This window comes from Misgurnus anguillicaudatus, chromosome 21, assembly GCF_027580225.2.
Source record: "Misgurnus anguillicaudatus chromosome 21, ASM2758022v2, whole genome shotgun sequence".
Lineage (NCBI taxonomy): Eukaryota > Metazoa > Chordata > Actinopteri > Cypriniformes > Cobitidae > Misgurnus > Misgurnus anguillicaudatus.
In genome coordinates this window covers 26,492,220-26,520,206 of record NC_073357.2, presented here as the reverse complement: position 1 = coordinate 26,520,206, position 27,987 = coordinate 26,492,220, and the positions used below count along the sequence as shown (strand labels likewise).

At 38.0% G+C, this 27,987-nt stretch overlaps 2 protein-coding genes across 6 annotated transcripts in view; one reads left to right on the top strand and one right to left on the bottom strand.

Moving 5' to 3' along the window:
* Nucleotides 1-97: 97 nt before the first annotated feature.
* Nucleotides 98-25,917, top strand: LOC129440185 (protein O-GlcNAcase). Of its 2 annotated transcripts, XM_055199356.2 has the most exons (18): nucleotides 98-194; nucleotides 285-453; nucleotides 1,675-1,726; nucleotides 9,341-9,438; nucleotides 10,040-10,170; nucleotides 10,281-10,452; nucleotides 12,425-12,523; nucleotides 12,788-13,054; nucleotides 13,221-13,307; nucleotides 13,540-13,949; nucleotides 14,065-14,239; nucleotides 15,651-15,707; nucleotides 16,568-16,653; nucleotides 18,390-18,494; nucleotides 19,193-19,284; nucleotides 20,089-20,284; nucleotides 20,359-20,515; nucleotides 23,028-25,917. In XM_055199356.2, the coding sequence occupies exons 2-18, from the start codon at nucleotides 411-413 to the stop codon at nucleotides 23,162-23,164; spliced, it is 2,364 nt and encodes a 787-aa protein (XP_055055331.1). In that variant the 5' UTR covers nucleotides 98-194; nucleotides 285-410; the 3' UTR covers nucleotides 23,165-25,917. The 2 variants fall into 2 exon arrangements, with proteins under 2 accessions (XP_055055331.1, XP_073716018.1); XM_073859917.1 differs by lacking the exons at nucleotides 98-194; nucleotides 285-453; nucleotides 1,675-1,726 and adding an exon at nucleotides 7,765-8,201.
* Nucleotides 25,660-27,987, bottom strand: part of LOC129440195 (urea transporter 2) — a 27,046-nt gene continuing 24,718 nt past the window's right edge. For 3 of the 4 annotated variants that reach the window (XM_073859918.1, XM_073859919.1, XM_073859920.1), the window contains 3 exons: nucleotides 26,965-27,096; nucleotides 26,840-26,889; nucleotides 25,660-26,303 (listed from right to left, as the gene is read on the bottom strand). In XM_073859918.1, coding sequence (XP_073716019.1) covers nucleotides 26,127-26,303; nucleotides 26,840-26,889; nucleotides 26,965-27,096 — 359 coding nt within the window. In that variant the 3' untranslated portion in view covers nucleotides 25,660-26,126. Of the gene's footprint in view, nucleotides 26,389-26,839; nucleotides 26,890-26,964; nucleotides 27,097-27,987 lie in introns of all 4 variants that reach the window. The other variant, XM_073859921.1, reaches the window with a different exon arrangement.

The following is a 27,987-nucleotide window of genomic DNA, read 5'->3' as shown; positions in this document are numbered from 1 at the left end:
TGTTTTGTGAGTACGCCAGTCATATTTTAGACTGAACTAAATAAAGAAACAAAAAAAATATTTTTCTCTCAAATCAATTGTTGTGACACACAGCGACCGCTGGGTGGAGATCTACTGCGGAGCGATCATCATCAGACATTCATTTGAGAGACAGGAGGAGGCAGACCACAGCTGACACATACAGAAACGTTCACGTACGACAGTTTGCAAATGTTTCATCATTATAAACAACACATATCAGACATAATAAACACAGTACTTTTAAATCTCGAGGTTTTGATCAGATTAATGAGCGGCGGCTTCGGTTTACGAGCTCTGTGTGTGTTGGAGAGAAGGATGCTCGCCTGACGGATGAAAGAAGCGCGGAGAGACTGAAGCAGCATCCGCATCCCGAGCACACAATCACAGCGATGATGGAGGGGCGAGACGGATTTTTATGCGGAGTTGTTGAGGGTAAGTTTAGCAACAATTTATTTATCATATTGCTTGTGTGGGAGCCATAAATAGAATAGAATAATTGAGGTTTATTGGTCTTAAACGTAAATTGTCGTGATTGTGTGGAGCTTTATTTACTAATACTATTTACTAAAAACAAACCAGCTTTGCGAAGATTGCAGTGATTTTGATCATTTAATTAGTTTTTAAATAACCCATTTTATGTTTTGGGGCTAGTAGGGCAATTCATAAGCAGACGCAGAGCATCATGGGTAGCCTATTTATTTCCATATTTATACCGGAGTGTGAAAGAAAGCATCTGGTCAGAAAGCATATTGATACACACACACACCCACTCCTTATTTCTCCCCAGTGCACACATGTTTGTTGGGTAACTAATTGCTGTATCTCCTCATTGTCTCATTATTGGCTCAGTGGGCGGTTTGTCCCAGCTCTCTAGTGGAAATGTCACCATGCTGGATGCAAGTAGCTTTTTCTTACTGACCTACTTTTATCCAGAGCTGCAAACTTAGTACCAGACTGGATCAGAACATAACTTGTGTTCTGCGGTCATGTCATATTGATAATTATTTATATAAACCTAGCAGGCATATAATCATTTTTTAAAATTGCAGCAGATAAATAATAAATAACCACAGTCTTAAGTTAATGCAGAAAAATTGAACACTCAACCTAAGCATGATTTCCTCTTTTTTTTTGCTATTGTCATATGCGGTCCCTTTAAACACAAACAGTCCTGTGGAGAGTGCATTTTGCAAATTCAAAGGATGTAGTGTATGTTTTATCTAAGTACATGTTGTCTTTGAGTTGGGACTCAAACCAGAAACCCTTCTGCTGTGAGGCAACAGTGTTACTTAATGTGCCACCTATCTTAACTAAAATAATGGTCATATAAGAGTTTAAATATAGATATGAATCTAACTTAGATGAATGTGTAAAATGCTTTCATTACACAACTTTTAGTTAAAAAAGCTTACCAAAACAATGTGGGACGTATCCAATAAAATAGGGACACTTTGGAAGTCCTATGCTTATAATTCAGAAACTGTCCAAATTCATTTGGTGTTTTGAGTGGGTTGGAGTGAAGAGGAGGTGAAAGAAAGAACAGAAATACTAAGTTTTTTGACGATTATGAAACACTTGTTGTGTACATAGAAAAAAATCTTATTTCGGATTTATATGTGTATGAGTGATATATGTATATACTCTACATTTCAGGTTTCTATGGGAGACCCTGGTCAATGGAACAAAGGAAGGTACTTTTTCAATGGTGAGTATTTCATAAGTGAGCATGGATGACTTTGGACTTTGTGTATACTTGGCTTACTTACAGGAACACAAAAACCCTCACAGAAATATTACACTGGAGTCTTACATTATGTAATATTTGCTGTTGTTTGAATCATGTTGGTGCCAATAGTGCTGGTGGTACCAGAGCAGTACAGTAATGCTGCCCATAGGGGCATTACAGAGCAGCTGGTGTGTAGTTGAGGTGTAATAATGTGTGGGTAGAGAAGCAAATGGCTTTTTATGACTAATGTCTAAACACTGGTGCCGGCATGAATCCACTTAGCCACCGTTTCACATATCTTCATGCATTAGCCATTATGAAACCAATGATCATGAATGGGTTCATTTCCCACTATTCTTTTATGGACAATCAATTGAATAGTGGAAGAGCTAGAAAAAAATGTAAAATGATAGCGTTAATCAGATTTTAGCAAGGTTTCAGTCTTATGCTAGGATTGCTAGCTAGAGAATAAAATGGATGGACTTAGAGATATTGTCATCATGTCTGTTGAAAAGATCACCTTAGACAAACACATATTTCATTGCAGAACTAGACTGGCTTGCTGCTGCTTCAGTTTGTGGACATGTTTGTCAGCAAAACTTAGTTGTGGAGGATGATTGACCAAGTATTGTTGGTTTAGCTAGTTGATAAGGACTCGCTTTTTAGTGTTTATTTCCCACCGTTCTTTAGCCATTAAGCAACTCTTTTTGCTGTGGGACTGGACGGGAAATTTAAAAGTTGTTAATAAAGCAATAAGCCCCAAGAAGCAGTGGGCCACCAGTGCACTTTATAACAGCTAAGGGGCGTTGTTAGGCATGACGCGAAGTGGAGCTAAACCCCCTTAGCTGTTATAAAATGCACTGTAACACCACTGCTCCGCGGGACTTATTGCTTTTATAAAACGGTTACTTCATATACATAGCAGGATTTCATAAAATAAACACAAATAAGTTGTAATAATATTAGTACAAATATTACTCTTCCGCCAAACAAAGTAGTTCCTCAGAATCATGTGGCTGCAACAGAGTGCAGTTCACAACCAACACAGACGCAGCAAAGACACAATGAAAATATGATTTAAGACTGTGGTGTCTATTTTTTAAATCAACATTCATCTAATTTAATTTATACATTAACATTTATATCGTGCAACTGTTGAAGTGATGATCAAATATGGTTGGAAGCATGCTAAACTCTTTCCCCGTCAGCGTTTTTTTTTTTAAGTTGCCACCCAGTTTTAGTTTAATGCATAACAACAAAAAAAAGTTTCATCCTACCTCCATTTGTTCTCTTATCACCTCTCAAATTTTCAGCTAAAAGCGGAGATAATTCAATTTTGTGAAGAATTTTTGTAAGAGATCAGATTCAGAGCCATCAAAACGTACACGTCACGCTAAATCCACCACCATGCTGTTGTGTCGAGTGAATGCGTCAGTGTTTAAGTTGGGTAAGATTGCCATCTAGTGGATAATAGCGGAAATATCAATTTAAGACAAAAACAACTCGTTTTCTCTTTATTGACGAAATGACTCAACAATATTTATTGTCATTTATCTGGATATCGCCATAATTGTGCAAATGTAGAAAAATTAAAAAAATGATTAAAGACTGTGGTGTTTATTTTCATAAATCAGTATGTAGCAACATTGGCGCAGTGATACTTCTGTAAAGCAGTCTGAACCGTGGGGTTACCGGGATATTTTATCACGGCTTAGAGTGCATTTCAACCAATCAGAATGAAGAACCAGAACGAGCCATTTTATAAATGTTATTTTATTAATATGCAATACAAAAATCCAAACCAAATTCAAATAATCTGTTTATGAGATTAGGAGCATCAAAGTTTTTAGTCATTTAGTCAAATTTCAGTCATTGATTTTATTTTTTGACTGGACATTACGTCAATATTAACGATATCAGGGTTATTTTTTCACAACATTTTTTTTTACATTAAGTTGATTTTGTAAATCACCAAAAATTACTTTAGCTGGGTTTTCACAGACTATACAGTAATATAATTGACCTGTGTTGGCTTTTGCTTAAAGAAATTTACGTGCTGGAATCCATCTGCACAGGAAGAGAGAGGAGAGCAACAATGGAGCAACCACAGAGAGAGAGAAACATAAAGAGAAAGAGGCTGCTAAAAGGTTTAATAGTGCAGGAGAATGTGATGAGAAACTTTACACGCTTCACTGAGTGGAGGGCTTGTGCTGATTCAGTGGATGAGGGAATAGTGGGAGGAGAAAAACAGGTGGGGTGTAAAAGTGTGATAGATTTTGTCTGTTGTGTGCCTAACTTTACCCTTTGGGAAGGTTCTTTAAAGGTGCCGTAGAATGTAAAACTGTATTTTTCTAGCCATAGATGAATAATAAGAGTTCTGTACATGGTAATGACATATCGTGAGCCTCCAATTACAATTAAGCCTCCTTCTCGCACGCACCTGGACTTAATGCAGGCTTCTTGGACTCTTGCTCGGACCTGAATGCGCACAACATGGATTCCTCCTGGCACCTGAACTTGTAATGTGCATCAGTTTTAAGAAGGTTGCGGTCATGACAGTGTTGCCCTTGCTTCTCTTTTGTCCACCAATCAAGTGATTTGTCATAAATGAGTAAAAAATGAACAAATAAATAAATGAGTAAACTTCTGCCCCACCCCCTGATACTATTTTTATCGGCGATCTCACAGGCTGACGATAGGATGATCTCAAAATGCGGCATATTGCTCAACACTAAAACTTACCACTTAAACATCAATTTACAATCTCCAAACAATTGATTATTCCTTAAAATCTGTATCTTCATCTGATACAGGCTCAAACATATAAGGGGCCCTATCTTGCACCCAGCGCAATTGACTTTGTCAGTGACGCATGTATCATTTCGTATTTTGCACTGGCGCAGAGCGGGTTTTTCCCTCCACAGACACACGTCGGCAAACTAGGGAATGAACTTGCGCTCCCTGGGCGGTTCAGCGCAAAAAAGGAGGCGTGCTCCGGCGCAAACCATCTCTTATGCTATTTTGCAGTTTCAAAAAACAATTGCGCTACTAACCAAAAAAAACTAGTCTAAATTCAGTGGCGCGTTGCGCGTGGTTCATTATGCTATTTTAAGGGCGCATGCTTGACCATAATGTATAGCGTGCAAAACGCGCATTGCTTATCTAATCTACACAGATGCAACAGTTATTTTTGCAAATCATAAATTGTTACAATAAAAAATATAAGATAAGGGAAATCATTAAATCATAAATTGTTACAATAAAAAATATTAATACATGAAATAAGGGAAATCATTGTGGTGAGCATTGTGGTGATAGTTTTTATTTATTTTGTGTGGCAGCGTTAAACAATTATCATGCAAATAACGATTAAAATATTTTCATAAGTTTGTTGTGTGGCTGTATTACGTTTATTTTATCTAAATAATAATTAAAATGTTTTCATAAGAAACCTTCATGTATGTGAACTTGATTTGTAAGCCCCCAAACCCTTTCAGCGGTGAGGGTGGACGCAGCGATGTCCTCCTGTGTGCCCGGCGTGCCCGATTTATGCTGGCAAGCTTGGGATCCCCCCGTCTCCTGACATCATTGTAGTGCTTGGCTCAGCTGATGAGACAATTGCGTCTATTTCCTTTCACGCCTGTTTAACCGACGCTGATTTGGGCGGGTTTCTCCTATCCCCATACAAAAAAACTTCTCTGTCTTTGACTGCTCTAACAAGAACGTCGGTCTCCTCGGCTGTGAACCGCTCCTGGCGTGCGGCTGTCAAATCCGTCATAATAATAGCAACCCGCCATGGAACTTGCGCCCTTGCGTTTAAAGGGAATGTTGGATAGCGTTCTGATTGGTTTATTTGACGTTACGCCCAAACCACACCTATGAATAATGAACCTACTTCAGACCAACCCCTTATTGATTTGCGCCCGGTGCAAGACTTATTTCTCCCGCCGGGAAAATAGCAACAGCGCCCAAGATCCGCCCACAAAGTCACTTGCGCTTTGCCCTTCGGACTTGCGTTTCAGATCGTTAAAATAGGGCCCACGGTCTGTTTGAAAGCTACCAGCTACTGACTGACATGAGTCGTGCTTTAAAACAGCCAATCGGAGCAGAGTTCAACATTATTATTCATGACCCTTCCAAATAAGGCAATAACAGCCGTTTTCATTATAGAGAGAAATCCTAGGGTTGTAAATAGACATGTAAAACTATATTATTTTTGCACTTAATAAAGTTACTTACCTTCTATGTAGATATCAGAGAACAATTTAACATACTGTATCAATGCATTCTTTGGCACCTTTAATATATCCGACACCTTTGGTCTATTTATGGAGTCTTCTTTTCTCATGAGAGGACATACATGCAGATTAACAAGTTGACACACATTCTGTGGTGTGGCAAATATGTTTGATTTATAGTTAGCTTAGTTCTGGACTGAAAACCTAATTTATGATTTAAATGTGGAAAATCTCATCATGCAGCTCATTTGTGAAAAAAATTATATTGAACAAACCTTAAGAGTTGTATCTCATTTAATACTTATTTAAAGCCACAATATGCAAAATGTTTGTAATAAAATATCCAAAAAGCACAATGTAATATATTATATGCAGTTGTGTACTTACACTATCTGAAAAGTTCCCAAGGATTTGTAAATCTAGATAAATTTTTATTTTAAATAATAATCATCCCTTTGTCATTGCCACCTATCAATGAAGTAAATTCCGCGCTTAACTACAGTAAGACAGACAATTTAATATAACTATTATATAATAGCAATCTATTAATAACAATTTTATATTAAAAAAACATGTAAACATTGTGTTGGCCGGTTTAGACTAGTCCTAGACTAAAATAAATGTAAGAGCTGTCCAAACAGAAAACGACTTGCAATGACATATCTTAAAATACATCAGTGCCCTTTGTTTTGCCTCAAAATGCACACAAGTAATCTTTTTAGGAAGGCATGTTTGTTAAATATTTCCTAATTAAACTAAGGCCTAGTCCTGACTTAAGGTAATGAAACCACCCCTGTGAATTCTCATTAAGTATAAACATTCATAGCTAAATAGATAGCTCTAGCTATAGATGGTTTCAGCAGTAACAACATAAAAAACGACTTTAGTGGAACACACGTAACTTCCGGTAAACTCCGCTAAGAATCAATAACAACAAAGTCCTTTTAGAGTAACAAGCAAAATAAACAACAAGTAGATTACCTTAGTTCATATTTCATAGCTAAAGCGTATAAAAAACGACACTGAGCTAACATTGCTGTGTAAAATGTGTACTATAATGTATACAATGTTAACTACAAACCGGCTGCCAAACCTCCCTTCACGTAGGAGTGATTCATGATCACTGTTTCCCCTTGTCTTTAGGAAACCAAAATATTTGTTATTTTTGACGAGGTATTTGTTCCAGAGTTCATTCAACGCACGTCTGCCTCCAGTTGCCAACTCTCTATCAACATAATCTTATAATGATCTAACACATCCAGAAACAACTGTTCAGTCTGACTTGTGAAAAGTAATTTCCAGAGACTTTTCTGAGGTGTGTGACGTTTGAACACTCGCAAACTGCCATGACTGAGGCATTTTTACCACCGATTGCTATGAAATTAATGGAGAAGTTTCCACCACCCACGATCCAGCAGCCAATACGTGGTCTAGTTATTTCTTTAATGTCTAACTAAATCATTATGATGACATAAAATAATGCGATCAAACTTACAGGTAATAATTATGTATTTTATATCCTCATCTGTGAATATGTTTAGCGAATTCCACACTTCTTTGGATGGTGAAAACAACATCTCCCATCATTCCATTCTCCCTCATAGCGTCATTAAAGGAAAACACCACCATTTTAATCAATATTTTACTATGTTCTTACCTCAACTTGGACAAATTAATACATACCTCTCTTTTTTCAATGCATGCACTTCATCGTTGCACAGCGTGTCGTGAATGTGTTAGCATTTAGCCTAGCCCCATTCATTCCTTATCCAAACAGGGATAAATTTAGAAGCCACCAAACAATTTCATGTTTTCCCTATTTAAAGACATTATAGTTACACGAGTAAGTATGGTGGCACCTAATAGTACGTGTTTACTTAGTTATAGAACACAATCATTAACTTATAGGGTAAAATGGTGCACGCTCCAGTAACTTTACACAAGCGACGCATGCGCAAAGCGCATGAAACTCCGTCTTAAGTTTCGGTTTGTTTTCATTGTCGATCCTGCTTTCCTCCTTGAATTTGCACCATGGTAGAGAAGAAACGCGAAGGAGAACGCAAAAGAAAGACTTTTTTGAAGTCGCTGAGAAGAGGAGAAAATTGTCAGAAGAACGTAATGAGTCGTTATTGGAGAAACATTTAAACGCTGGAGAGCAATGAAGGAACAGAGAGGTGTCAAGACAGACGCGAGTTTGCAAAAATTCTTCTCGACAGGTAACAGTGATGATTATTCTTTCTTTATGGAATAATTATTGTTACTTGTACTGTTATTCAGGTATATTGACGTTGTTCTTGTACTGTAGTTGTAAGGCAGTGACCAGTCTGCTGCATGCTAGTTGAAATGAGAGTCGCGTCGACTGACCTAACGTTACATCTTATCTGTTTATATTATCATATCATTTCACATAATGAATCCACTGACGCGACAAAGCATATGCCGGTGGAAAACAAACACTCGTGTTCAAATACTCGTGCACAAGTTTGGGAAGCCGTTCCCTAGAAATGAGCTGTGAAGGAGGGGGGCTGTTCTTAAGCATGCGCTCATTTCAAAAACTCACTAACGGTCTTTGGATTCTCAGTAGGCGAAAACATCCTCTTTCGCGCCTTTGATTCGTCTAAGTTGAGGTAAGAACATAGTAAAATATTGAAAAATAGTGGTGTTTTCCTATAAGCTTTGACTCTTTTATTGTTCTTAAATTGCGACCTCTATTGTGAAATCCTACACATTGTGCCTTTGAGTTTCCGCTACGCCCCTAAATGCCAAAAAATACCAAACAGTTGTTGGGTTTTGTTGGAACCCTTTTAATCAACCCTATTAGTATCTGTTGGGGCAAAAGTTGTAAAAAGTTGAAACATACTAAATCCAGCAGCTTACTTTTAGATGGTAAAAATGTTAGTTTACACCACAAACCAGACAAAACACGCACACAACAATAAACCACATTCATAAATTTTGCATTGACAGTAGATTACATTTAATTTAGTCATAAACTTTTGTGTTTAAATAGAAGTGATTGACATGATTGTACTACAAAAGAAACAATTTTCAACATGAAAAAACGAGTCTTATTTATAGATGTATTCATCTTTCAGATCAGTTTTTTTCTGCAGAGTAATCGATCGTTAAAGCCAGACTAATTCTCTGCAGGAAACATGACCCCCTATATTATTAATGGTGCATGATAGTTCAAGGATCAATGGATACCTCTGCTTCCTGGACCTGTCCTGTCTTGCTCACTCACTCTCTCTCTTCAGATATGCTGGATTTTTCAGATGATAATGGAATGTCCATTCTGGATTGTGAAATCGTATCACTGCTTATTTATCTCTTGTTCTCTTCCTGCTTCCCTCAGGATGCAGAGATGGGATTTAAACACATACTTGTACGGACCAAAAGATGATCTGAAGCACAGGTTACTGTGGAGAGAGGTTTATTCTGCAGAGGAAGAGGGTATGATGTAGTATGAGGGAAAAACTGATATTTATGATGATATACTAATATTAATAATGATATTTGAATTAGATGAAAAACGTAGCAGTACAACTGTATGCAAAAGCTATAGAACCTATTACTTGCGATTACTGGTGCCTTGCTGTACCATTTTATTTATTTTACTTATTCAATGTTTTAGCTTCATATAATAGCTTAAATGAATATAACTTGGTCAAATCTGATCACTTGATTTACTTAAAGGCGGGGTGCACGATCTCTGAAAGCCAATGTTGATATTTGAAATCACCTAAACAAACACACCACTACCCCAATTGAATCTGGATCTGCTTTTGATAGACCCGCCCCACACATACGCAACCCAGGCAACGATGTCGGTTAGACATGCCCCTTACTGCTGATTGGCTACAAGTGTGTTGGTACTCGGCCCAACTCTCTTTTCCAAAGTGTTTTTCAAAAATGCAACCCGTCTTTAACCAATAATGCTATTTTTAGATAACACATCAAATTACAAAATGTAATTAAATTGTCTCTTCATTTAATTATATAATAAAAAGTGATTTAGATATTGTCATTTTGCTGTCTTCCTCTTTCTCTTCAGCTCAGTTAAAAACTCTGATTGGTGAAGCAGAGTCGAGGGGTCTGAGATTCGTCTATGCTCTCTCTCCGGGTCAGGACATCGTCTTCTCCAGTTCTTGTGACCTCACACTGCTTAAACGCAAACTCAGACAGGTTAAGAAAAGTAGCTTATTTTATTTATTAGCTCCAGCACAGCCTGGACTATATTGACTCCACGAAGTTAAAGAATTCTTATGCACCTGTCACAACTTTCTCACCACTAGGTGACAGACCTGGGCTGTCATGCTTTTGCCCTGCTGTTTGATGACATTGATCACTCCATGTGCCAGGCTGATACAGAGGCCTTTTCCTCATTCGCTCACGCCCAGGTCACCGTGGCCAATGAGATCTTCCGTTTCCTGGGGGAACCGCCTGTCTTCCTGTTCTGTCCCACTGGTAGGCTGGTACTACAACAAAGGCCCTGTCCCAAATGGCACACTGCAGACACTCCTCAGAGTCCACACTTTGATGACATCATGTAGTGCAGACTTTAGGGACCCTTGACGTGAGTCCACGAGTCAGTCAGTGTGATCCCATCCATCGTCTGATTACTCTTTCGCAAGGACTTCTGGGTTGGTAAAGTGCACGAAGCCTGCTGCAGTGCGGGCTTCGCCGAAGACCGCATCAAGGGTGCAAAGGGGGCACTGATGAGCACACTTCAGAGCATAAAAATGACAGATGGGACACCCTACAGACTCGTAGACTATGCGAGCATGCGCAATTTAAGGCCACAAGCAGTGTTGGGGAAAGTTACTTTTGAAAGTAATGCATTACAATATTAAGTTACTCCGCAAAAAAGTAACTAATTGTGTTACTTCGTTACTTCTCATGTAAAGTAATGCATACGTTACTTTTAAGTTACTTTTGCATTACTTTTTCTCACTTGGCTGAGGCTTGATCTCTTTTAGGCGTTGCAGGTGTTTTTTATGACAGAGAAGTTCTGTATTCAGAAACTGCATATTTCCATCGCAAAAATGTCAAGCTCTGGCCGTCCTTTTCCGTTTACGACTTAAACTGTTCCCACTTAGCCGCGATGCATAGGGTGCGTAATTCTATGTTAATTAGTAAGGAATAATTGATGACGGGCCGTTGAAATATAAGAAAATAATGCACACCCGTGGTGTTGGGTGTTGCATTATTTGACATTTTAGGTGTGTGGTTTACAGAAAAATAATCAACAACCACGGAACATTTCTCAGCCAATCAGAATAAAGCATTCAACAGGCCCATGGTATAAGTTCATTTTAATTCATTACATTATTTTTTAAATCAAATTAATTAAACTGAAAAGTAACTTGCATTACTTTTTTTAAAAAGTAACTCAAATATTAATGTGTACTTTTGTAAAGTAATGTGTTACTTTACTCGTTACTTCAGAAAAGTAATATTTTTACGTTATGCAAGTTACTTGCACTGCGTTACCCCCAACACTGGCCACAAGACCGAAAGTCCACATGAAGTGCGCCATTTGGGAAAGGGCCAAAAACGACTCTAAAGTCCCCGTAAAGTCAATCTTGAAATTTGTTTCTAAACACATTATAAATGTTAGAAATGTATTGCTGAAACTCGCCACAAAGACTGTAAACTATGTAGTACTGAATTGCAGAATAAGATCAGTAAACTATTTTTCACCATTTCTGAGTTTAGACATTTTTAAGCTGGCCTAAAACGGTGGCTCAGTGACACACTTGAGCCACCACGCACGCCCCCACCCGTTACACAATTGCGAGCACCCATTCAGGTTGTAACACCATATAAAATTTGAGAGAGATGGCAGATTTCCTGTGAGTGGGCGTGGTTTCAGCGCAGACACGCCCCCACCAATTGATTTTGATTGTTTTTAAGATATTTTATTTACTTGGCATTTTTCTATCATTCAAATTTGGTTGGGTGGTTAATAACACATTTAAAGGAACAGTATGTAAGAAATGTATATCAATTAATCATAAAATGGCCCTTATATGTCTCTAGACATTAAGAAATAATTTTCATTTCAAATACTTTTATCACTGACAACAGTGGTCCTGCCAGGATATTATCATTTAAAAAGTGGAGTTGCAGCCCTCAACTGATGTTTATGTTGTCATTTTGTGTATTGGCCACCAGTTGTGGGATTGCAGTACCAGTTTTAGCAACAAGTTTTGTGATTGCAATACCAGTTTTGGCCACAATCCTACATACTGTTCCTTTAATATCTGACTTTACAGAGACTTTAAATAGTTTGTGTTTTTAAACAATGTTTGATGCAGTGTTACAATGTCAAGATCCTGTAATCATACCTATAATTCAAGACAATGCTTTTCCTTACATATTTCTCTGCTTCTTTCGCCACATGACAATGTTGCGATCTTTGTTTTTGTCTATCTAGAGTACTGTAATTCTCTGTGCACTCCCAGTGTGTCTAAGTCACCATACTTGTTGACAATTGGCGAAGACCTACTTCCTGGCATCTCCATTATCTGGACCGGTGAGAGAAAGTCTTTTAGGATTTTACAATAAGTGTTAGTTTATTTATTGCTGTGTATCAAATGGTAGAACACTATGCTATTATTGCGAAACATTGTGGGTTTGATCAAGGGAACACACACAAACTGATAAAATGTATACATTGTAATGCACTATAAGTATTTGTGGATAAAACTGTTTGCCAAATGCATAAATTTAATACAAGTGACACAATCTGGAAAAAAATCTGAGCATTTATTAATTTGTTTGGCTATCACTCCCTTAGGAAAGAAGGTGATATCACGAGAGTTGAGTGCTGATTCACTAGCAGAGGTCGAGACTGTGCTTCGGCGGCCACCTCTTGTTTGGGACAACCTCCATGCCAATGATTATGACTCCCGACGTGTCTTCCTGGGGCCCTTTAAAGGTCGGCCCCCTGGACTCAGGGCCCATCTGAGGGGTCTGCTGCTAAATCCAAACTGCGAGTTTGAAGCCAACTTTATCCCTCTGCACACCCTGGGCAGTTGGCTTCAAGAAGGGAAAGAGGAGAAAGGTGAGAGTAGAGGAGGATACTACTAGCAAAATGGCTTAGAAAAAGATGGCGAATGACTAGCTAGTTTGAAAACCCATTAAAACATGTTTAAAATGTTTCAGCACTCAATTTACTATATGAATTAAAAAATGTTTTGCTCATTGCTGACCCAGTGCGATCTCTGTAGGTGATGAAGAGGGCTACAGTGTAGAGAGAGCGCTATCAGTCGCCTTGCAAGACTGGATGAAGGAACTCAGCCTTCCCCTACACCCTGGTACAACATCCACCAAACCACTAATATTTACTACATCATTGATTATATTATGGTTAAATGTGTTATTTTTGGTAAAAAGCTTATTGAAGGTGTAGCCAGAAGTTGATTCTCAAACAAACAAAACACAAATTTACACAAATCCCTAAATTTTGAGAGAGTTTAAAGTTAATGCCAACATAAATGCTTTGTTGAGTCTAATACCTCCCTACTTGTTTATAAAATCTTCATTTAGGACGGCAGGTGAGGCCAACAGACCTGAAGCCATCATTGTCCTCTTTTAAATCAAAGTCCTCCGATAGCTCAGACAATCAACACGAAGCCCAGCCCAAAACTTCCATAACTTCCTCCCAAAGCTCAGGTGCACTTGCTAGCGATGATATCCCAGCAGACCCTGTTGTAGAGCAGGATCTCAAAGCTAGGGAGAACCAGGTCTCCAGCCATGAAAAAACCTCCAAAAGGGGGTTGGGCTCTGGAAGGGCTCCACTGAGCGAGGCTCAAATCAGGTTGCTGGTAGGCCTGTATTATCTGCCACATGAACACGGTCCACCTGCTCAGAGTCTTCTGCAGGACCTCACGTGGCTAAAAACCAACTGTCACCGTGTCAGCGCCAACGACAATGGCAAGAAGACCCCACCTCAGAAGGTGATTAATGCTGGTCAGCATCTGAATACATTTATAAACTGTGTGTATTATTCTGGGCAATGACTATCTAATGTTATCAAATGTTTATACTTTTGTATTTTTCTCTCTCTGTCAGGCAGAGGAATGGCGAGGCCGTGCCGGCCGGTTCTTGGCTGCGTGTGATGATGTGGCTTTACTGCACAGTGCTATGGTGAACAGCATCAATAGGGCTGTACTGTATGACCTTTACCCTTACATCTGGGACCTGAGAAACACCCTGCTGGTGGCCAAGGCTTTCGTATGTTGGCTAGGTGAGAATGAGGGACTTAAACTTACTTAAACTTCCATTTCTGTACCTAAATGGTACATAATAGGACCTTTTTGACTGTGACCATACAGGAGGTTGTATATGATGAACAAGCAGTTACTCTTCAGGTGCTTTGAGGCTAGCAAGTGCAAAGGTAGAAACTAGATCAGTACTCACTAAATAAGGAGTGAATCAAAACATTAATTTGGCATTTGATTTAAAATAGTATAAACCAGGTGAGTTTGCAAGTTTACCTAGCATGATGGCTAATTAGCGATTAGCAAGCTAATAATATAATACACATTCATTCATGAGTACCATTTCATTTTTTAATGTTTGATCTTCAGTGCTGTGAACTTGCTCAGCCAGCTATCCATCGAGTTGCGTGTCATCATCTTACTCAAACATTAGAGTGTCCGTGCTCAACTAAAAGCAGAGACGGCATCTATCTAGGTGAAACGAACAACGGTGTAATGATTCAGTTCGATTCCCAAGACAAGACGATGCTCACCCGACTGGCCAATAGGAACGTGACACAATTTTCACAGAGAAAGCAAAATCCTGACACGAGAGCAAGAAATTGCATCGAGAGCAAAGAAAATCGTTTTAATAGAAACACTTTTTTTTTTAGAGAAAATGTTTTCACACTAATAGCAAAAATATATACTTGAGAGATTTTTTTTTCTCAAAAATAATTTACAAAATTTCAATTTTATATTTTTTATGTTCTATCATGAGAAAATACTTTCTCTCAAAACTTTTTTTTTGTCTCAAATATTATTATTTTTTGCTATTGGTGTGAAAACGTTTTCTCTCAAATATTCTTTTTTTCTCATGAAATGCTTCTTTGTTTTCAGTGTGACAACTTTTTCTTTCAAATAGTTTTATTTCTCTCAGATCATTTAATTTATCGCATGTAATAAAGACACATATCTCGCTCCATAAATTTCTGGCTTGTACATTGAGTTAAATGGAGTATAACTTCATAACAAAGCATATTATTGTGTGTGTTGTGTGTGTGTAATTTCAAGCCAGAAATTAAGCTCTGTTTTTGCACAGGCCTGTGAAAGAGGTAAAACAAATCCAGTCCACAATTACTTTTTAAATAGAAAATCAGTCGTTTTGTGTTTTTTACTCCAAAACAGTGACATCACTTATGAAACTCACAATTAAAAAGTTAAAATCATTAGTTTTTTTTTTTAAAGATTTGGTAGTTTTGATCAGTACTGGGGTTGATAAACAGATTTAAGCAAAAAAACTGTTAAATTTAGTACATGTTTTCATCCACAAACAACATGAAAGGGTAGTTTATTTGAACAATGCACAAGGGTTTAATTATAATTTTTTATCTATAATAATCTATACTTTTCTATCTACAATAATCTATATACTCTCATCCATCTCTATTTTCACAGAGGGTCGTATGATGAGTGAAAGTTCTCCACTTGGCTCTTGGAAAAACTGCTTTCATTGTGAGTAAAGCTCACAATCATCTACATGTACAGTGCTTGTGATCTCTGCATATCCTTATTCAACTATATTGGTAGCACTTTACAAAGGTATTTGCCAACATCAGTACATGTCTTCGCTGACATAAACAAACAATAAACAGTACAGTTTTTCAGCATTTCTTAATCTTTGTTAAAATATTACTGCTAATATCATTGTTCACGATAGTACATTGTGCATTAACTAATGTTAACAGTTACAACTTACTAAATGTTGAAATTAGCATTGATAAATAAAGTCGATAGCTATTGCATTAAAGGGATAGTTCACCTAAAAATAAAAAATATGTCATAATTTTCTCATCCTAGTGTTGTTCTAAACCTGCATGAATTTATTTTTTCTGGTGAACACAAAAGAAGATATTTGGATGAATGATGGTAAGCACACAACTTAATGTGGCCATTGACTTCCATAGTAGGAAAAACAAATACGATAGAATTCAGTGGGTCCCGTCAACTGTGCTTACCATCATTTATCCAAATATCTTCATCATCATTTATCACAATTCTTCCAAAAATTTGTTTTCCTACTATGGAAGTCAATGGCTACAATCAGCCGTGTGCTTACCATAATTTCGCAAAATATCTTCTTTTGTGTTCATCAAAATAAAAATAAAACTCTTACAGGGTTAGAACAACACGAGGGTGTGTAAATGGTGACAGAATTGTCATTCTTGGGTGAACTATCCCTTTAAGTAATGCTTATAAATGCAACCTTATTGTATTATGAGACTACTTAAAATCTTGGATTTACAGCTACTATAAGATTTGTAGACTTACCTCTCATTATGAGTATACTGATTCCTGCTGCAAATGGTTCACAGGGTGTGGAGCCTCCCCGGGGGCAGAGCTACTTGGTGTGGAGGCAGAACCGTGGGTGTTTAAAGGAGGACTATCTGGCGAAGTGCAGGTGCACTATATTTTAAGAAATAGTTTTATGATTATTTGCTTAAAGGATTGGTCAATTTTTTTGAAAAAAAAATCCAGATAATTTACTCACCACCATGTCATCCAAAATGTTGATGTCTCTCTTTGTTCAGTCAAGAAGAAATTATGTTTTTTCAGGAAAACATTCCTGGATTTTTCTCCTTTCAATGGACTTTAATGGACCCCAACACTTAACACTTAACTCAACACTTAACAGTTTTTTTCAACAGAGTTTCAAAGGACTCTAAACGATCCCAAAACGAGGCATAAAGGTCTTATCTAGCAAAACAATTGTCATTTTTGACAAGAACAATAAAAAAGATATACCTTTAAACCACAACTTCTCGTCTTCATCCGGTCCTGTGATGTGGCAGCGCGACCTCACGCAATACATCATCACGTCAAGAGCTCACGGATGACGTATCGAAATAACGCCCCAGTGTTTACAAGTGTGGAGAAAGAGGACCGTTCCGATGTTGTTGTATGTGGAATGATACTAATTAATGTCTTTGTGTCAGTTTATTGTTTACAATGGTCCGCAAATGTGCGTTTCATATATGTAACACGTGACCTTTCCACGTCATTACACAATTATGTGAGGTCGCGGTGGCGCATCACAGGACCGGAGATAGATGAGAAGTTGTGGTTTAAAAGTGCATATTTTTATTTTTCTTGTCAAAAATGACAATTGTTTCGCTAGATAAGACCCTTATGCCTTGTTTGGGATCGTTTAGAGTCCTTTGAAACTCCGTTGAAAAAAACTGTTAAGTGTTGAGTTGAGTGTTAAGTGTTGGGTTCCATTGAAGTCCAACAAAATGAGAAAATCCTGCAATGCTTTCCTCAAAAAACACAATCTCCTCTCGACCGAACAAAGAAAGACATCAACATCCTGGATGACACGGCGGTGAACAAATTATCTGGATTCCTTTTAAGAAAATGGACTAATCCTTTAACATTTCAGTGTTTGTTGTATATGTAATCCCTGGACCACAAAACCAGTCATAAGGGTCAAAGGGTTTTTGGAAATTGAGATTTATACATCATCTGAAAGCTGAATAGACAAGTTGTTCATTGATGTATGGTTAGCATATAGACATTTTCAAACGTCGTCACGGTTATACGCCTGAACCGAATAAACCAAGATGAATCATGTCAGAACCTATTTATTAAAGTGAATAACAATTGGAATCATTTAGGAGAATACAATTTTATCAGGGGTATGTAGACTTTTTAAATCCACTGTATATGTACAAAGGTAATTTACTTGTCATTTAATTCCCTTGTTATCAGAAATTAACTACCGTAAAAGGACTCTGTTGTTATTGATTCAATGTGTAAGTCTACTGGAAGTTGTGTTTGGTCCACAAAAGCCGTTTGATTCTGTTGTTGCTGCTGAAATCTAGGATAGGACAACATCTGGCTGAGATACAATTATTTGAAAATCTGGAATCTGAGGGTTTAAAATAATCAAACTATTGAAAAAAAGTTGTTCAAATGAAGTGATAAATACATTTTTATATATTTACGGTAGGATTTTTGGCATATAAAATGTATAATTTTTACCCATACAATGTATTATTGCGTACAAATATACCCATGCGACTTATGACTGGTTTTGTGGTCCAGGGTCACATAGTTTAATAAAACTAATGATTAATTAAGAGTTATGGTATAATTTTTTTTGTATTTTTTCTTTGTCTGTGGTTAATGTGAATGTAGATGCTTCTACCGGTGGGGACCAGCAGTGAGTTATTTAGTCATCCTCCCCCTCTTTTTCCTACCTGTCGACTTTATAACATACGGCCTTTCCAGCAGAAAGACAAGGTGACACAGGCACACTTAACCCACAGCTCATTAAACACATAAAGGGCCCATATTATGCAAAATCCACTTTTACAAGGTGTTTGGGCATCAATGTGAATACAACCACACTACAATGAAAGAAATCCACCCACTACTCTTTTTTAACCCCATTAAACCAGTCATGCTGTCTTGATTCTCTTGTTAAAGGGACACTCCACTTTTTTTGAAAATATGCTCATTTTCCAGCTCCCCTAGAGTTAAACATTAGATTTTTACAGTTTTGGAATCCATTCAGCAGATCTCCGGGTCTGGCGCTACCACTTTTAGCATAGCTTAGCACAATCCATTGAATCTGATTAGACCATTAGCACAATTTTTTTGCGCGATGCTAATGGTCTAATCAGATTCAATGGATTATGCTAAGCTATGCTAAAAGTGCTAGCGCCAGACCGGGAAATCGGCTGAATGGATTACAAAATGGTAAGATTATATTTACAGGAATCAGATCTAGCTGTAGCTCATTTGCATTTAAAGGTACACACATAAAACAGCACTTTATTGCTTCCGCCCATATAGGGGCATTTTGGACAAATGATCTATCGAATATTTTAAGCAGAAACACATTCTAGGCACACCTGAGACTTATATTACATCTTGTAAAAATGGGCATAATATTGTTCCTTTAAGACATTAACAGTTGTGTTTTTGCACACCTGTAGATGGAGCTCTACCGAATGGTGCATCAGTTGTACCAGAGAGGAAGAGGGAGTCAGGACGCAACCATCTCTCATCCAGACTTTATTGGGGACAGGCAAGCAATGTCCTTCCTGAAGCTTACTACAGCTAAGATTGTCTCAAAGGCAAAATTTCGATTTCAGTACCAGATTAAAGTACCAGTTTTGAGTCCACAGCAAAAATAGCTATTAAACACATATCTTTATTTCAAAATGAGATAAAACAATGATATGCTGCCTTTGGGTATTTCTCAATTAAGTTAATGTAACTTAATTTTTTTAAGTAATAATTTAGAAAGCTAGAAGTTTAACAACTAACTATAATGTAAACAAAGTGCATAATAATAATGAACACATAAATAAATGAAGAGCATTGAGTGCTTTTCTCTTAACATTGCCATTTACACTGTTATGCGTGTATAAGACAGTCATAGTGTATATAGTCTGTAAGATTTATTGTCCATCAGGTTTGACATTTATGAAATAATACTTTTATAAGAGAAAACGTTAAAATCAGTGGGGTAAGTTTGAATATGGTGAACTTGGTTGAATCTCATTGGTTCTTGCCAATGTCATGTCATGTGACAAAGCACACTTATGATAACCAGTCAGTATGGACAAATCTCACAACCAATGAGATTCAACTTATCAACATGATGCCATATTTAAACCACACTGATCTCTTTGTTGCTATGGATATGCGATATACTGATCACCAAATAAGATCAAAATAGTAGTTGTCCTCAAACAAACATAAGACATTTATTAACCCACTCTTAACTTAACAAAAAGCTAGATCTTATTTGAGATGCATGCAAGGTATTCATCTCTCTCTGGCTCTTAGAAACCAGTAATGGACAGGTACAGTGTTTGTGTTTCAGGTGCCTGGGTGCGTCTCTGGCCTTGTGCCCAGAATACAGCTTAGTGTTGGAGGATGAATTGGGTGTTTGTGGGTGTGCTGTTGGCATTCTGGATGTGCGATCCTTCGCCAAACGCTGCCAGGCCACCTGGCTGCCTGCTATGAGGGACAAATATCCTTCACGCGCCCATGGAGCCAATGGACATGCAGCAACAAAGGTTAGAGTTGTAGATAAACAACTGATGCATTAGCATTTCTTATTTAACAATGTTAACATCATCTGTACCACAAGGAGGCGCTGCTATATTTCCATGAAGAACAGGACTACCCAGACTCCCTGCTGTATCATTTCCCATCTCAGCTCAGACTCGAGGCTCTTCCTGAACTGGTGGACTGCAGCGTCAGTCGTAGCCTCCTTACAGCACTGCTGACGGCACTTAAAGCTAACGGTGAGACAGTTGGAACGAGTGAGTGTATGTCTTGTTATCTGCTTGTTAGGTTATGACGTAAGGAATACTGTTTCCGGGTCCAAGCCTCCACTCATTTTAATTGAGGGTATTATTTAAATAGCCGACTATGAGCACTATTTATTCATATTACAAGATTTTAAAAACTCACAGTGTACAATTCAGTCACCAGGCTCACGGAATCACAGACAGCAATATATTAATAATTCTGGTCTGGTCATACGGATTTTGTTATGAAGATAAAAATTAAGGATGTTTTTGGTAATTTTGCATTATGAAACGTGATTATGATATACAGTGTTGGGGGCAGAGTCCTGCACGGGTCCATTTTTGGAGACCCGTGATAATATCAAAATTAAAACCCGCCCGGACCCTTTAATATTTGCCACGTTACATGACCGGTGCCTGCACAGACATAAATCACACACGCTAAAATCATTCCAATTAAAGTGCTTTCTTTTTTATCTCGTACCTCTCTCAACATTACAACAGCGTCATGAATGGGCGAATGAAACAGGCTAAAGTGCGCTTTGTTCTGCGCCATTCGAGTACCCTACCATCGGCACAAATGGAACCTGATAACTATGGACAAAGAGACCTATTAATGAAAAAAAGAACAAGAAAAAATTCAACCTACCTACACAACCCCTGCTGTGCTCCTAAAGGCTGATTTATAGTCGTGCGTAAGCTCTACACCGTAGGTTATTCGTAGCCTGACGTGCACCTCGCAAATTTTTTAACAGTGCGTCAGATCTAGGCGGGCCGCAAGTGCTGTGATTGGTCCACTAGAACCCCTCCCGTCAGGTAAAAAAACTGCGTCATAGGTATTTCTGTTTGCGACGGTGAAAACAAAGACGAGCCAAGTTGAGGAGTGATTTAACTCAAACTGCAACAAAAGTCGCTGTTTATTTACTTCCATCATTGCTGGTCTTCTCGAATCATACACAACAAGTTGCTGTTTCTTCTTCGTTTGTGGGTTAACTTGCCAAGCTGCTTCTTCTTTGACAGTTGCGGTGCTACTGTGGTTAAACGCGTGGTTACTGCCTACCAGCGGTCTGCGCGTGTGTTTGCACGTCTACGCGGACCATGACGCAAAAGTATAAATGAAAACCGACGCGGAACCTACGCCGTCGTGGCTACGCCGTAGGACCTACGCACAACTATAACGAGCCCTTAAGTCTCGTCTCACAATGCTTTTCGACGTTCCCAGATTCCGGCTATCAACGGCAAAACTCTATGCAACTCCTGCAACGCTCGCTCCAACTAGGCTACGAAAAAAATCAACAAAGGTTGCGCACTGTCGCAGTAGTGGTGACGTGATGGGTCAAATGGCATATGTTGCGCGTGTAATGGTAATTTAGACATACAAATATTGCCCATATTTTCATTCGCGCTACTATACGCCCACACGGAGTTAATTAACCACACGCATCCCCGCCCGTGAATTTTAGGAATGTCACAATCCACCCGTTTTAGACAATTTTATGCGGGTAACCGTGGGTACCCGCCCGTTGCAGGACTCTGGTTGGGGGTAACGCATTACGTGTAATGTGCACTACTTTTCTGAAGTAACAAGTAATGCATTACTTTATAAATGTACGCATTAATATTTGAGTTACTTTTTTAAAAAGTTAAAAAATTATGTACTGAATTAAACTGAACGTAGTCACATAGAATTACGCACTCTATGCGTGCTCACCTAAGCGAGAACAGTCAGAAATGAAGATGGCAGGCCAGAGCTTGACATTTTTGTGATAGAAATACAGATTTTCTGAATGCAGAACTTCTCAGTCATAACACCACAAAAACACCTGTGAGGCCTGAAAGAGATCAAGTCTCAGTCAAGTTAGAAAAAGTAAGGCAAAAGTAACTTAAAAGTAACCTAAGTATTATTTTTCATGAAAAGTAACTAAGTAACATTAGTTACTTTTTGGGGGAGTAACTTAATATTGTAATGCATTACTTTTAAAAGTAACTTTCTCCAACACTGAACCGGTAGAAATTTGTCCACCGGTAGAGATTTTGGACTATCCTCTCGATCGAGGTTACGCGCCCACATCACGCTTTAGGCACCGCTTGTTTTTATCTTCTTTTTTATGCTTGTATAAGTTTTTTTGGTAAGAATTATGAAAATTATATGGCATTAAATATTTTAATAACACAAAAACCTTATTAAAAGATAAAAAACTCTCCCATGATACATATCGTTATCATGATATAAATTAATTATATCGCAATATAAAAGTTTGGTCATATTGTCCACCTCTAATGATAAGTGTATAGTAGCGTTTATTTTTAGTTATTTCCCTATGGCATTTGAGATCGGTTGGACCCAGAACGGTGCATGATGTCAGACTTAACAAGCAAATAGGAGGAATGATCACCTTCCCTACGTTTACATTTTTTATAACTTGAATCCGTCTTTCTTATTTCCCGCTTCCACATTTATGCATAATACTGATGAATCCTTATGCATTTCATCTATCTTCCTCAGGTTCACAGGGTGTATTTTGCGAAGTCCAGCCTACGGATGTTTTGCGAATGGAATTTTTAACAAAACTTGGATTTTTGGAGATCCTTCGTGGAGAAGCACGGCCCAGAGAAGGTGTAGTTTTGGGGAGGCTGTTGTAATCTGCAACAAATGTGTCTGGGGCAACACTCTTAAAAATAATGGTTTGGTAAAGATAAAATCATCTTTTGTTGGGCTCTGTGGTTCCATGTGGTGGAAAAGGTTCTCCACACAGAAAGAAGAAACCTTTGGCTGAAAGGTTCAGTTGGGAACCATAAAAAAAACTTTATAGCACCTTTATTTGTAAGAGCGTGGAGCTAGGGTTCGGGATCTGGTTAGAAAAAAGTTGGTTGTTGAATGTGCTTTGGTTAAGTATTAAAGGGATAGTCGCCCAAAAAATGAAAATTACAACATGATTTGCTCACCCTCGGGCCATCGGAGATACATATGTCCATCATCTTTCAGACAATACATTTTACAGTTATTTTAGAAAATGTTAGAAGCTAGTTATTTTCATTTGTAAAGTTTTAAATATGAATGTTTCTCTAACAAAATTGGTTCGATTACCATTAAAAGACCTTTATTTATACCCCTGGAGCTGTTTGGGCTTGACGGACCACGTTTTTAACCTTTATAAAGTTTAAAAGAGCAAGGACATTTTCTAAACAGAAAGTGTGATTGTCTGAAAGATGATGGACTTTGTGTCTCGGATGGCTTGAGGGTGATTGAATCATGGGCTAGTTTTCATTTTTGGGCGAACTATCACTTTAAGGCCTATTCACAAGTCCAAAAACACGCATGTACTGCAAAAAATTACTCTCTTACTTACATGTACATTTAGTCATTTAGCAGACGCTTTTGTCCAAGAAGAGCTCCTGAGAATGTACGCACTAATGTTTTTTCCCCTTTTTGAGATGGCACCACAAGCCGTCGCTCGGTGGCAGAGCGCAGGGATCGAGAGGGTACATAAGGCTGTATTAGTAAGTGAAGGTAAGGGGGTGGTGACCCAGTGGTGGCTTTAAAGGCCAGGAGCAGAGCTTTAAATTTAATGCGAGCTGCTATAGGAAGCCAGTGTAACTCGACAAAGAGAGAGGTTGTGCTGAATCTTTGGTTCAGATGATATGACAAGCAGTTCTGTCTTCGCAAGGTTAAGCTGGAGATGGTGATCCATGTTTTTGAATGACAGAGCCCAGGGATGTCATGTATATCGAAAAGAGCAGTGGTCCAAGCACAGAGCCTTGAGGCACCCCGGTATCGAGACATTGGGGTTCGGAGATGTCACCTTTCCAGGATACCCAAAATGACCTGCCTGAGAGGTACGACTTGAACCATAGAAGTGCTGTGTCAGAGACACCCATAGCCATGACGGTTGACAGGAGGATGCGGTGATTGACCGGGTCAAAAGTGGCAGATCGATTCAGTAAGTTCAGCACAGATGATTTGGAGGCTGCCCTTGCCTGCATTAGGGCTTCAATGACTGAGAGCAGCGCAGTCTCAGTGTACTTAGTATTTTTATTTTGTTTTCAGTAAAAATATCTAAAAATTCTTAAATCATGTATGTGTTTTCATGATGAGCAAAATAAATAAGTCTAGTTTTTATACAAAAAATATCAAATTGAAGAGAATTTGTGGAATAATTTTTTTTCTTATTCCATTGGCAATTTTTTTCCTTGTTTTAAGCACTAATTTACTTAGTTTATATTTTTATTGTCTAAAAACTAGACTTATTTTCCTGGATCATTTTTGCTCATCAGGAAAATACGTCTTAATTTAAGAATTTTTAGATATTTTTAGTAAGAAAGTAATTTTTTGCAGTGTGGCAGGATTTTAATAGAAGCAATCCTATCAGTCTCTATTAACTCATTCATACCAATGAGTCTTAAATATTTTGATAAACTTATGTCCTTTTCCCAAGGCTGGGTTGATTTTTAGTAAGCCAGGTTATTGCTTAGATTATTACAACAATTTTGCATAAGACCAAGCGTGAATAAATGTATTTTATGGTGTTGCCTGTTGTGAACGGCCTTTTAGGTTTCATGTTATAATAAAACACAGTGGGACGAAATAAAAACTAGATCACTTGTTTACAGCTTTATCCTTACTAATCATTTTAAATAAATCTTACTTCTGCTGTTGCTTTTTGCTGCATCTTGAGCTCCTGTTGGTTCACATAAATCTTTTGCTCTTTGGGGATAATGATGTTTTTTAATGACAGTGTCTATATTGTAATTGTATATGGATATAGGAGCTGAAAGCACAACGTTTCTCTTTTGTATTCAGCACACGCACACAATCTTTCCTCCAGCCAGTCATGGACAGGCTCAGGACACTTAAAAAAAGACTTTTACAGACACATGAAAATGCAATGATCTTTACTCCTCTTATAGGGTTTTTCTATAGCTTTTACTCTGAACTTTCTCTCTTTCACATGCACGCACTTACTTACAGCTCTTTAAAGAGGCAGGATTTTAGTCCTTTCTTATGCTTTAATAACAGATGCACTAATCGTATGCACGTCTGTACACTCTTTCAATAATATGCCTTTTAATCTTTAACCAGTAGCCTTCTTTAAACGCCATGGCAATCAAACAAGCATAATAAAATAAATCTTTTCACATTGTTATTTAGATATTGTTTAATGGAGTTTCTGATTTTGTACATTTATGGTAAATAATCCTTTTGCATGTTAACTTATTTTCAGCCATATATTTTGTTTAAAAGTTGTTTTTTGTGAGTTTAAATTTTGGAATTGTAATATGTACACTGAAAGGCCTCAGCCTAGGTAGTGATGTAATGTACAACTTGGTTACAGTGCAGTTTTGTAATAATGAAACATGTTTACAGCATCAATAAAATCTTTTCTTTCTTGCAGACATCCTCTTGTTTTTATTTGTGTATGTTTATATGTATGCATTGCCCATAAGCATATTTTTTACTTGGTAAAATCAAATTAATAGATTTTTAATGTGTGCATTATCTAAAAATAAGCACCTGTCTCATGTCACGCAAATATTGCATAGTTTTTGGAAATGTATGTAAAATATTTTGAATGATTTGATACATTTTGGATGCGTGTCTTGTCCTTTACACATCAGCAACATCCGTGTTGGCCTCAGACCATTGGAAACACGGGTGTAAGTTCATTTCTGGTGAGGTTACTTGTTCAATAGGGATTCTGTATCCTCTGAGGTTTTTCCCTGTCAGTAGTAGCATCAAAGTGCCTGTCAGGGTGGAAGCCCAACTGCTGGGTGGGAGTCCCACCTGCACAGGTAAGAGGGAAATATGCAATGCATTGGATCTCATCATTTTTTTTACTTTACTGTCCACAACAATATTAAGACCATGTCTGTGAAAACCAAGTTAAAATCAGTTTTTAAGTTGTATATTCTCTGGAATCACGTGAAAAATAGGTAATTGAAATGTGTCTCCCCCTGTGATGTCAGAAGGGGATAATACTGCCTCTTAATCTGCACTATTGAACCACGACACTGCCATTTAGTGCAGAGATCAGCTCATTTGCATGTTAAAGGACACACCCAAAAACGCCACATTTTCGCTCACACCTACAAAGTGGCAATTTTAACATCTTATAATAAATGATCTATATGGTATTTTGAGCTAAAACTTTACATATGTACTCTGGAGACACCAAAGATTTATTTGACATCTTTAAAAAAGTCTTGTGAAATGTCCCCTTTAAGACATCTTGAGGCCTTTAGAACTTTGTTAAAGCCCTTGTTTGAGATAGACTTCTAATATATAGCCTACTGACTTTATACAGAGAGATGTGTACTCACAAAACCCAGCAGGTTGCCCAAAGCAATATCTGAGTAGGATGAAAGAAATGCTAAAGAGAGAAGAAATGTTTTAGTTGTAGTTAATGAAAGAATTCAACAAAGGGTTTTGCATGTGCATTACTCACCACTTGCAATGGATAAGAGGTGTGTTCGCCAGTTAAAGATGAAATGCGCCCCCACGGTCATGCAACCCAGAGCACCGTTAAATCCAGCAAGGCCAGAGTATAAAAATCCCTGCTGCACTGACACAGACAGCCCTATAGGGGGCAACAGAGATACGTCAAGATGTAGGTGCTTCATTAAAGTCAACATGAAACAGAAGTAGTGATTGTGTTATTTTCCCCATGGTGATGTGTATCTGAGTGAAACGGCTTCTAAAATGAGAAAAGACTTGAATTCATCCATCAAGAACTGATTGGATCGTTTAATAGTGGGTCATGTTGCTATTTGCTAGATCATGGAAAGTCCGAATACAATGTTTGGTTTACTTCCCATCTCCTGAGATACCTGTCCTGTCTGACAATGTTATAATGTTATGCTTGGGCGTGCACGAGGAATGCGATTGGTCGAGCCTGGTCAAGTTCGTAAAAATAAAATGGTGGCAAAGTAGCGGCTGCATGGAGCACAAATTTAGTGTAAATAAAGATATATTTTCACATTTTACACATTTTCTAGAAAGAAATTAGTATTGTAGTTATCACAAAGGCACTCTCTGTCTATATTCCAAACAGAATTCCATTACCCTGCCTATGAAGTGTGTCCGAATGTTTCCCGGAGATGCCGTCATGCCTCCAAAGTCATTGCCTCATGCTTTATTAGGAACACCTGTTCAATTTCTCATTATTGCATTTATCTAATCAACCAATCACATGGCAGTTGCTTCAATGCATTTAGGGGTGTGGTCCTGGTCAAGACAATCTCCTGAACTCCAAACTGAATGTCAGAATGGGAAAGAAAGGTGAATTAAGCAATTCTGAGCATGGCATGGTTGTTGGTGCCAGAGGGCCGGTCTGAGTATTTCACAATCTGCTCAGTTACTGGGATTTTCACGCACAACCATTTCTAGGGTTTACAAAGAATGGTGTGAAAAGGGAAAAACATCCAGTATGCGGCAGTCCTGTTGGCGAAAATGCCTTGTTGGAAAGGTC